This window comes from Python bivittatus, unplaced genomic scaffold (assembly GCF_059951505.1).
Source record: "Python bivittatus isolate LINGU-HERP-01145 unplaced genomic scaffold, Pbiv_v1 ctg000690_np1212, whole genome shotgun sequence".
In the NCBI taxonomy this organism is placed as follows: Eukaryota; Metazoa; Chordata; class Lepidosauria; order Squamata; family Pythonidae; genus Python; species Python bivittatus.
In genome coordinates, this window is record NW_028277096.1 from 1,254,188 (window position 1) to 1,266,379 (window position 12,192).

General features: G+C 40.1%; 1 protein-coding gene across 1 annotated transcript; it reads left to right on the forward strand.

Moving 5' to 3' along the window:
* Nucleotides 1–144: 144 nt before the first annotated feature.
* SOX7 (SRY-box transcription factor 7) lies at nucleotides 145–11,233 on the forward strand. Its single transcript, XM_007430523.4, has 2 exons — nucleotides 145–482; nucleotides 6,329–11,233. Exons 1-2 carry the CDS (start codon nucleotides 245–247, stop codon nucleotides 7,228–7,230), a joined length of 1,140 nt encoding a protein of 379 aa, XP_007430585.1. The 5' UTR covers nucleotides 145–244; the 3' UTR covers nucleotides 7,231–11,233.
* Nucleotides 11,234–12,192: the final 959 nt, after the last annotated feature.

A 12,192-nucleotide genomic window follows, 5' to 3' on the forward strand; every position in this document is an offset into this window, starting at 1 on the left:
CGCGACCTCGCGTCTCTCCCTCCGGTGAGAGGCAAGAAGCAAGAGGCGAGGGAGGGACCGAGGGCGCGCTCAAGGCGGGGCCGGACACTTCCCAGACGGCACCGGAGGAAGCTCATAGAAGCTCATAAATAGAGCGCGGCCGAGGGAAAGGCGCTTGCTGGGGCGGCAGGGCGAGGCTGCGTGGCCGCAGGGCGGGCGGTGGGCGAGAGGGGCGCCCGGCTCGAGTCCCGCGTGCCTCGACGGCATGGCTTCGCTGCTGGGCTCCTTCGCGTGGGCGGAGAGGCTGGACTGCTCCGCTCTGGAGTTGCCCGACGGGGGCAGCGGGACCCCAGCCTCCGCGGGGCCCCGGACGGAGAAGGGAAGCCCCGAAAGCCGCATCCGACGCCCCATGAACGCCTTCATGGTGTGGGCCAAGGACGAGAGGAAGCGCCTCGCCGTCCAGAACCCGGATCTGCACAACGCCGAGCTGAGCAAGATGCTGGGTGAGCCGCGGCCGCCGGAGCGAGCGGAGCGGGACTCCGCGCCGTTGCGCCCCTCCTGCTTTAGAAGTCGCTCGCTGTGCCAAACTCCGAATGCCCCGAGTGGAAAGGTTTCAGCTTAGGGTGACTCTTTTGCTTGTGCCTTCGCCTGTAAAACAAAATTACGGGGTAGAGCCGGCCCTTCTACAGCCTCCTTGCTTTGGGGAGCGATGCGGTGCCTACGTCGCTCTCTTGCAGTTACTTGGTGAAATGCGCTCTATTTCGCTCTCGCGTTGGAGTAAGTGGGCGAAGAGATTTGGGGGGAAAGAAATAGCACGGCTTTCAAAAACGTGTCCTTAGAATTGTTCGTTATTAGTTGGGTTGCAACCCAACGGGTTTCCCTGTCAACTGCTCTCCAAGAGCGCTCCTCTCAGAGAATTGGGTCCAGGATATTTAAATTTAAAGCATCATTAGCTGAAGTTATTTTACATAATTATTTCTAACCGGGAAAATTCTGAAGCGGTGGCTTTTTTTAAGGGTGCTTTTGAAAACTTCTCTTTCTTGAGAATGTACTTGGGTATCTAAGTTTAAAAAGTGCGATTTTTCTAAAACAACGATGCCATTGTTCATTTTATTACTGTTATTGGTATTAAGTATTCGAATTGCACAGAACTCATTGGGCAAAATTAATTTTCTTTGAGGAAAGCAAAATAATTCCACCATGTACTGCAAATCTGATGAACTACAAATGCGCAAATTTAAAAAGAACTCTTTTCTCAGTGTGTTCAAGATCACTTGGGATAGTGCTAAGAATTTTGATAAGTTTTCTAACATGCTAGTAGGTGAGAATAATATGAATAAGGTGAGAATAATATGAACATTGCAAGCAAGTACAGAGAAATGTATTTTCTTTTTCCTATTTTTTTAAAATCATCCTATATTGCAGGGTTTTTTTTATACCCAGGAATGTTAAGATATAATTTGACTTTATGTATTTTTTTAAAAATTCTCAGTATTTTAATTTGGATGCTGTATTAGCTACACTAAGAAGAACACCCTGCCAATCTACTTCTGGGGATTTTTAAAAAAATAATAATGTTTATTATTTAAAATAATATATTTTATTATATATATTTTAAAATAGATTCTTTTGAAACTCTTTAGAGTGCATCTCCAAGCATTTGTAAGGGACTTTGGCAGCATTTTTAAACATTTTTTTAATCTTACAAGCAGCGTTCTCTGTAAAAACGCATCAGAATCAAAATTCAGTGCAAAAATATTTTTGTAAAAAAAAAAAAAGATAAAAATCAATAAGGATAGAATTACTTTTCAAAACCAACATAAAGTTACCAGATGGAATTTGCTAATCATAAAGCAATTTAGTAACATTCTGGAACTGATTTAAACTTAGGGAGCAGGGATTTCTATCCTAATACAGCACTCCTATTTTGGTTTCAACGCCGAGTTGTTATGCCTTTTAAACTGCAGGCTCATGCCCATTTATTTACCAGGGAATAAACCTCACTGAACTCAAGTAAGTCTTCTCTCTGATCAGGCTTTTATAGGACTGTATCATGGTGGTGAAATCCTCTAGGGTGCTACATAGGAATAAACTTCACTGAATTCACTGAGACTTTCTCTGCGGTAAGGAGCACACCATTAGAGCTTCTGCATCTTCCGGCATTTCTAAAAGTTGCATGGCTCCCTCAGTCAGTTTTGTCCTTTTAAAGGGAGACTTTACCGCAGATTTCCAATACCGGCATCACTATCTTGGGTTTGCGCTACCTGAACTTAACTATCGTCACTTGGAAAGAAATCTGAATAATACTGACGGGATTTCTTTCCAAGTTAGCATACGTAGGTTTGCACAGTGTGATGTAGTCGTGGTGGTGTGAGTACTTGGGGAACTTCTGCGTTTTAAGACTTTGTTCTTGCTGTAAAATATTCTAAATGCTTTCTCAGTGTTACGTCATACGCATTATCTCACCAGTGTTAGGAAGGTTAGTTTTATCACGTCTGTCTCCTTATATTTCCCTCTAAGTGAAAAAGTCTTTCCTATGGGGAGGTAGGCATTCAGTTCCTGTATAACTTTAGTTGTACAGTTTTGCATTTTTTTCTTGACAATACTTTCTTTCAAGGCAATATCCTACAGATGTAAACAGCACAGTATTGCAAAAGCGACTGCACTAGAGATTTGCAAAAAGGATCACTCTGTATTGGAGATTTCAGTGCTATTCCTAATATTTTCCAATGTGGAATTTGTATTTTATTCCCCACAGTTGCTGAACACCATAAACATTCATTAAATTCTCCACAGTGACACCAAGATTTTTTCTATGTAATCATCAACTCACCTTAATGTTTAATACAGTGTTATGAAGCTTTAACTCAATATGCAGCATTTTATAATTGATACCACTGAATCTTATTTGCACATAGTAGCCTATTTCCTTCTGGAGTTCTTGAACTTTGCTGCGGGTCCCATCCTCCTAAAAAATTGGACATGGATTGCAAATTTATCTTTTGCATGTGATGAAATTCAGGTTATTGTTTTTGTAGGATATACCAAAGTCTACATCTAAAGGCAATTAATAAGATTTAATTTAATAAGGCTGTCATGGAATGCTGACATTTTTTTCCAGCTCAAATAAATAAGTTATAGCCAGAGATGCTGCACCGATGATAAATGATGCATTCCAGTCTTATCTGCATAAATTACCTAATTTGCATCCTTGAGCAGCAGATTCAAGAAGAGTTAACTGTGTTAATATATAACAGCAAAAAAGAGATAAAATGCTGAGCTTTTACTGGGTTTTGATTCTTCCCCCCCCCCCGTGTTTTTTTTTCCCTCCCCAGAACAGGAGCAGTTGTGAATTGTTGCTTTTGTCACATGAGTGGCTAAGACTATTATATTTTGAACTGGCCAACAAAATGTAAGACTTTATTTTGCGATGAGTGCTCTCCGACTGATATTCAAAATATAATTTGATGAGATGTTGGAAATCTCACATGTAAATTTAGTTTGATTTTTCCAAGTTAAAAGTGTATATTGCCGCTACCTTGAAAGAAGCATTTGAGAATGTGGATGACTTAACCATCCAAAACTATCATTCAGTGTTAGGAGGGGGAAAAGTCTCTTGGTTCTTTTACATCCCACAGCACATTACCAGCGCAATCCTATACATTCCCACTCAGAAGCAAGCCCTGTTTTATCCGGCTGGGCATTTTCCCAAGTGAACAATAATAGAATTTCCGTCTAACATTCTAGAAGCAAAAAAGCTGTTAGTTTCCAGAAGCAGTGATGTATTTTTTTTCCTGCAAATTAAAATGGCTTTTATTGACCAATTAACATGTATTCTGTTGGTGATCCATGTTGACTGGTGGGGAGAGGGAACAACCCAGATTCAGATTGCCTGATAGCCCCTTTACATTTTTATTATTGCAAAGTACAATATTTATGTCACCATTTTGACCTCCGATTCTAGCTAAGTGTCATAGAGAAGTCTTGAAAATGAAACTCCTGATTAATTTTTGATAGTGTATATACTTTCTCGCCGCATTTTTTCTATACAACTTTTATTTGATACTAGAATTTTTTCATTTTAAAGTTTCATTGCCTGTATTTACAATTTCTCTGCTTTGAAGGGCTTTGCTTAATGTGCTAAATATACTTAGTTGCTAGAATATTTGGCATTTAAATGTGAACCACATTTTCAAAGTTAAATTGTTTTGATAAGAAACAAACAAATATGAAAAATTCCAAAATCTATATTGTCCTAATAGGGATTTGGTGGTACTTTTTAACATTTTGGAAACAAAAATTTCCACATATTACATGGGGATTATTACATGCCAATGAGACTCCAGTTTTTATTTTCTAAATTTTACTCTTCATGCAATTATTCTGTCCTCAAATGAAGATAAAGAATTATTTGAGAAAAGTGCTACCTCTTTCATAAATAAAAGATTTAAAATTTTATCAATAAATTGTATTGTATTGTCTTGTATTTTATAGTTTGTGAGGAATCTCCCATCCTGTCTTCCCAAAGCTTGGGGCCCTCCAGATGTGTGGACTTCCCAGAATTCTTAGCTGTGGCAGTGGTGGCTTGATAATTCTTTGTGTTGAAGTTCACACATCAGGGAAGATGTCTAGATTTGGGAAAGCTGGTCCAATGCAACTGACTGACAACGGTTTCAGTGCATGGAAGATAAAGGTCACCCAGAGCATCATTAACTAAAGAAATTCCTTACCCTTAAATTTGGTCACGGCCGTTTGTTTAGATGGCTTTTTAAAAAGGGGCAGATAAAGTTATGGTGGGATCGATGTTTTCAGGCTGTTGCAGCTAATAGCCAAGTAGAAATTCCATGTTTAGAAGCAAGATACCTGCACGTTCTAAGTGCTGAGGTTATCCTTCACAATGCTCTTTTATTCTGTGTTCTGACCTCCCTGAAGCACTAGATTAGCCAGTGTGGAATGTAAGACTGTTAAGACCCCTTTGCTGTCCAGTAGGGTTTTCATATGCTTTCAGATTCCCATGAGCTGGTATGTTTATGATGATTTATGCCACAAATTCCATATGCAGAATTTACAGTCTTTGCTTTATTTCTGCAACATTCCTGTGAAGTGGGATTGATGTTTTGTAACCACAAGAAATGAAGCTGGCCATGGCTGCATACTTGATTCTTTAAATAGGAAGGGACACCCTGCAGCCATTGGATCCCAGGCAGCCCCTTCTGGCCACAGTTTCAGAAAACAAAGCACACTTTACTTCCCTGCACTTGAGCTAGGAAACAGAGTAAAACTATAGTACCATGGAAATAGGTTTTCCATGGTTTTAAAATTATGTGGGGGAGGGTTTTTGAAAATGACCAGTTTTGCTCACTCTTGTGGCCCACTAATAACTTATCCATGCTATAGTACCTAAAAGTGTGAATCGTATACAAAAATAGATCAGGATGGCAAAAATTAAGCAGAGTAACTAAACATGAATAAATCCAACAAGTAACATTTTTAAAAGTCTAAGATTTAAAAGAAGAGATAGTGCCAGACACAGTCATTGTGTCTAGTGCTAAATGCATTGTCCTGAACATTACTCATTCAAGAGCTGCTGTTCAGAAGGCCCCATCTCTGTAAACTATTCATTTATTTTGGTAGGGAGAAAAGGACCTCTGGCATTGACTTTACTCTTTGGGTAGTCTTGTGTGGAATGAATCTTGGATCTTTGATCCAGGAAGACCTTTACTTTTATCACCTACATGCTCTTTATGGGGAAGATGGTTGGCTCACCAAGAAGCTTCGGAACAGTTTCTCACTTGATCCAACAGCTTACCTTCCATGGTTTTGCAGGATAAAATGGCAAGGGCAAAGTCATGTGCACACCCTTGTCTTCTCAAGGGGAAGAAGATGAGCCTGCGTGAAACAAATGATGAAATAAGGGCAAAGCTCAATTTGGTATGATCTAGTGGAGAATTCTCTTGTGCAAGCCCTATTTCCTGCATTTTTTATTTATTTAAATCTATTAGCCACCCAACTCCAAAGGAGTCTGCATGAATTTTGTATAGGGAACAATTCTTCCACCGTTCTCCAAGAGTCAAAATATTAGGATTTGCTATGTGTATGATTATTTATTTATTTATTTACTTATTTATCAATCATATTTATGTAGCCACCTATCTCACACAAGGTGAGAACAGGAGGTGGTGTTGTTATTATTATTGAATGCATGTTCCTGTTTCTAGATTGAAATAGCATGAAGAGGTTTAGTGGAGAACAGCAAATGAATGTCAGCTTAATTCACCAACTGATGTGGGGGGAGGGCTTAATTCATCCTTTCCAATATAAAAAGGAAAACTTCTCTTTTTCCTTGCAGGCAAGTCCTGGAAGTCTTTAACCCCATCCCAGAAAAGGCCTTATGTTGAAGAGGCAGAAAGGCTGAGGGTTCAACACATGCAAGATTACCCCAACTACAAATATCGGCCCAGAAGAAAGAAGCAGGTCAAGCGGATCTGTAAGCGGGTGGAGCCAGGCTTCCTTCTGGGTAGCCTCTCCAGGGACCAGGACCATGTGCCTGAGAAGAGGGTGTGCAGCCGAGCACTGGGTGAGAAAGATGGGCAGGCTGAATATTCAACTGCTTCAGTAATACCAAACCTCAGGAGATACCAGGAGGTCCAGAGCAGTAACACAGGTACTCCAATGGACACCTATCCATATGGGCTGCCTACTCCTCCTGAGATGTCACCTTTGGATGTGATAGATCCTGAGCAGAGTTTCTTCTCCTCCCCCTGTCCTGAAGACCCTCGCCGCCCCCACATGTCTGGAGACACCTATTCTCTGGAATATGCCACCAGTCCTCTCCAGTGTAACCACTCTCTGGGTCACATGCCAGTCTCTCAGTCAACCTCCACTATCCACTCTGCTTCCTCCAGTTGTGCAGCACCACCCACAGGAAATTATTACTCCCCAGCTTTCCCTCCTACTCTCCAAGCCCCCAGCCTCCACACACATCTTGGCCAGCTCTCACCCCCCCCTGAGCATCAGAACTTTGATAGCCTGGATCAGCTGAGTCAAGCAGACCTTCTAGAGGAGATGGACCGCAACGAGTTTGATCAGTATCTCAGTGCCCCTGGACATCCAGAGCCTAGTGGGCTAACCATCAACGGACATGTCCAGGTCTCGCAGACAGCAAGCAGCTCACACTCCTCTGAAACCAGTCTAATTTCTGTCCTTGCAGATGCAACAGCTACTTACTACAATAATTACAGCATTTCTTAGGTCAGAGAGTGAGATCTCCCCGGTGGACCAACCAAGCAGTTTACTGGACAGAAGGTTTCCCTTTCTCAGGGTTTCCCACTCTGAACTGAAATAACTTTGGAGTTCACTTTCTAGGTAATTACTCCAGTTTCCCAACATTCTCTGTACCCAATCTAACTACTGAGAAGCTGTCTTCAGAGGGGTCTTTGTATCCCAATTAAAAGGATACATCTCCACTGATGCATCAAGGCACCTTAGTGTGTTGACTTAGACTAAGAATCCTTATTCTTTCATCAGACTAAAGGGCCCAGTCTGAGCTGGGATAGCATAATAATAATAATAATAATAATAATAATAAAAAAAAATCTGGTCTACCCACAAAGGCATGACATCAGGAAATACACAGGACCACTTATGTAGTCCTTCAACCAAAGATGCTCTTGAGTGCATTCCCCAGAGAAACTGCTGCTAAGCAGACTCAGATGAATGGGAAGGGTGCAAAAGTTTAACTGTGTGCCTGTACAAATTCAATTCATTATGCGGGATGTCTTTTCTCAAGTGTTTTTGCTCTTTGCACAATTCCCATTTGTTTCCATGGACTTGCATAGGAGATTTTTCCCTGCCAAAGCTGAAGCAGAATATGTAACAATATCAAAAGTGGTACCACAGAGGCATCATTATCCTTGGTGAATGGGCCACTTATCATCTCATCTTCCTGTTGCCTCTGGCCAAACAGATTTTGTCTTAAAATCAGTGAAATATGCTTAAATGAGGGTAATCAAATATAAGGAAAGTGGTGTCCCGCTCCTACCAACTCCTGCAGCTCCCAAATTCTACAAGGGCCTCATGCTGCAAACCACCTGGGTCCTATCATCCCTTTTCAGTTTGGCACACTTTGGCCAACTGAGCATTGGCTATGGCAGTAGGGCAAAATGGGTCAAAGCAGGTGGGACTTTATCATAATCAGTGGCAAATGTGGCTGTGTAATCTCATCACGAAATGTAGGTCTGAAGAATTACATGTGGCTTTGGACAACAGTTTGCTAATGCCCAGTGTGGCCTCTTAAGTACCATGTACAGTTATCCAATTTTTGGGAAGGGTCTACCAACCACAGTGTATGTTGGGCTACCTTTCTGTCCTGTAAAAAAGAAAAAAAACAGCCTCAGTTTGGATGTTCCCTTTGCTTCTTTCAGGATCATCTTTTCTCCTTGTCTGTGGAAGTGGATGTAACAGAGGTTGGTACAGTGTTTGTGTTTGGGAACAACCAAGAGAGAAGCATCAGATGCAAATAATGTACATTTGAGTATGCATTTCAAGTGTCAAAATAGGCAAGGGGCAAGTGAAGTTCATCTTAATAACATTTTAACAAGAGGTGTGCAAAACATTTCAAGGTCAGAACTGGACATTTCAGGGTGAGGATGGTTTGCTTGTTTTATATGCTGTACCTTTAATTCTAACTTAAATGGATCAAGGGAATACTGGGTGGGGGAGAACAGGAGCCAGGCATCTTCCATAATAAGCTGCTTTCCAAATAAGTTGGCTGACAGCCATCATCACCCAAACTGGTTACATATGAGGGCTAGTAGTCTAACCGTTTGGAAATGTGTTTTGGCCTCTCCATGTTCTAAACTGACAACAAAGAATGTCAAAGAAATGGGTAATCTAGATGAGGCTAATTATTAAAAATCCCTTCCTTGATGCCCCTGCCTACATCTGCTTTATCCCCTCCATGAAGCTGCTTTTGAATTTAAAAGTCCATGTACAATGCTCTCCTCTGGTTTTTTGGCCTCTTGCAAGCTTATGAACAACCTATAATTTAGAAAAAGCTGGTTCTGTTCTCATCCTCTAAGGGTTATTTTATAAGTAGTGAGAAATATACATTGTGGAAGATGTTATTGATCCCCAGACTTATTTTTGGCTTCAGAAAAGTATAACAGCCAGTGCAGCATTTCTAAAAATGCAGTAATTTTAAGTAAACCAATCTTGATGATATGGTGTCTTTATTGGTAGGGACAATTTCAGCCATTGCATTTAGCTCTCTATTTAATGCAAAACTGCATCTTAAAACATTCCTGACAAATGGGAGCCTTGCCTCTTATGAACATGTCCAGTGAAGGGTGCCCACCGTTTCTCTGGGTATTTGATTCTACTACTGAACTTTTCTTAGTGTTAGGAAATGTTTCCTTATACAGGTAGTCCTCATTTAGTAACTGCCTCATACAGCAACCATTTGCAGTTATGATGGTGATGAAAAAGTAACTTTACCACCAATCCTTGCATTTATGACCTTTGCAGGTCTGTAAAGCAAAGGAAAGCTGAAGTAAGATCATATGCATGGTCGCAGTTTTACTTAGCGACCACTTCGCTTAATGACCAAGTTGCTGGTCCCAATTGTGTTTGTTAAACGAGGGCTACCTGTATTCAACTGGAATTTTTCTGTAATTTAAGATTATTATTCCAAATCTCCTGTTTATTACTTCTTTATATACTTGAAAAATGCTCTCTTATTACCCTCTGTGCTCAGTCATCTACTGTACTTCCTCCATTTCTTTGCCTTTTGGCCAGTATCAATTAAATTGTTATGTGACAAGTTGCTGCCTGATCTGCTGCGTTGGGCTCTGGTCATTTTTGGCCAACCACAGACTAGCTCCAATTGCTGCACATTCTGGATTTGTCAAAAAGATCAATAAAACTCTCAGGTTTCTTGCTCTTCTCTGGAGCTCAGTTCTCTAGCAGGAAACCCAGATTCATTTCCAAGAAGTTCATTTGACTGAGAGCTGCTTCAGCCAATTCCTGCTTGTAGAGTGAACCTGCATATTCCTTATATTCCTCATACTGTGCTTTAAACTGTCTGTATCAGGGATTCAGTGAAAATTAAGGTGGGTCATTAACTTGCGTCTCTAAGAGAAAGTCTTTCCATATAAGCAGAATGTATAGCTTTTGTATGGTAAATTACTCCATATGTTTTGCCATTTTGGAAAATGGAAAGATTGTATTCAGTGATCCAGTAACTGTTTCCATTGTTACAATCTCATTGATGTTAATGGGATTACGCCAGGATGTAAATGATAGATGTCCTAGCTATTAAAACTTGTGCAGGTGATTTGTCAATTGCTACGCTGGTCTAACGTGGCAAAATGGAATGAATGCTGTACTACTGAAACGCTAGCATCAGTTTGATAGGAAAATAATTATAAGGAAAGATTTTGGTGATAGATTTCAAAAGCTGCCTGTAGTTATTCAGTGTGAAAGGGAAAGATCATAGAGTCATTATTCATAAGCATTGTTACAAGGATCTGACCTGAGGACTATCTCTTGACTCCAATTAAGTCTTGAAGCAACTGAATTGTTGTATGAGCTTAAATTAACAGCCAGGCCTCTCCCATCTTCTCACTTTTTAAACTTTGTTCTCCCCCTTCTATCAGCCAGCTTTATCCATGCTGCTGGCAAAAGATCTGCAGAGAGTTTCGTTTGAAGGGATTCATATTAGTAATGCTCCATTCTTATCAAATCGTCCTTGAAGAAAGATACTTTAGTGTTTAAAAGTAAAGTTCATCCTCTTTTCTGTGTCCTATTTTTGCCTGGAATAGCACTGTACATATGTATGTTTTACAGATTATCCCTCCTCCCTACCATGCATTTTTATTGGTAGAACTTCCTTATATTGATGGAAATCAACTGTTTCTTTGTTAATCAGTTATTTAACAGAATTAATGGTAATGTAATGATTAATTAGCTAGTTTATATCATTCTGTTTTTCTAATTTTGTTCCTCAAATGTGTGGTTTAATCTACAAATAATGTTTTTATATATATTAAAGAATAAATGAATTAAACATGAGACGTTAAGATAAATAATTCTTTTATGTGTTACTCTGTGCACTTGATAATTTTATCTGATATATCATATTTTAAAATGTTATGTAAAGATGGTCTTTTCAGATACATGAAGGCTATAGAATAATGGAGGAATGCCATCTATGACCATTTCTTTATTCTTTTCACCCAGATTTCAATATCTTCTATTAAAGTTATTTTTTTCTGATTACTTTACAGTATATCTAGTTCAATGGATTCATAATTTGAAGTTAACGTAGACTTTACAAAGTACAACTCAAGCAAAGCTGATGCCAGGTACAAGATACACAACACCTGGAACTTCGGTGTACTTGAAAGCATGATGCAGAGAACAGGGCAGGATTTTTGTATCATAAAGGCATATTCGGATGATCACTGTTGGGAAATAGCTGCTGGGGATTGCAGGGTTGTTTGGTCGTACTCTTTAAGTGGTCATAAATAGACCTGGCTTTGAATTGTTCCTCAGTGCTTAATACATTTAAGTAAATCCTTGTGATCGTTCACTTTTTTTTACAGTACTAAAGTGAGTGTTTATTACATCTGGTATGACATTTGCAATGATGAGCATAAGCAGGCTGAAGTAGACTGAACTCTTTCATATTGGAAGAAGTAGTGGAAAGCTCTGTGTATTCCCCACGTGTGTGTGTGTGTGTGTGTGTAAAAAATGAGCCCCAGGTATCAGGGATGATTTCCCCTTAATCCAGCATTCCACTATTAAAGCTAGATGCAACTCTGCATTTAAAGAATTAATGCTTCAGAGAATTCAATGTCTCCAGCAAGTTCTCACCCAAATACTAGAAACAAAGGAGAGTTACCATCTGTCAGCCCTATAAGACCAGACTAGGAAACCAGTGACATAAGCTACTTTTATTAGAACAGCTATAATGACAGAATCTTGCAAATCTAAATGTGTTTCCCTCTTCCAGCACTGTATCTTCATGTGAATTAGGGAGGGGCTTGTCTGAGGGTTTTTCTTAAGTTAGCTTCTTGGAATGGACTCAAGCCTTGCTTGTCTGATCATGGCCTTGGTAATGGATCTTCCCACTGTCCTTCAAGGCCATTCTCTGTGCCGTCTACAGCATCTTGCCAGAATTCTAGTCTTGAAGAGAAGTGTGCTCTCTTTTTG

What these genes read in the sequence shown, in the direction of transcription:
- SOX7 (XM_007430523.4), top strand. Translation starts at nt 245, where the DNA reads ATGGCTTCGCTGCTGGGCTCCTTCGCGTGGGCGGAGAGGCTGGACTGC. An exon ending in CGAGCTGAGCAAGATGCTGG is followed by an intron (nt 483 to 6,328) that starts GTGAGCCGCGGC and finishes TTTTCCTTGCAG; the next exon opens with GCAAGTCCTGGAAGTCTTTA.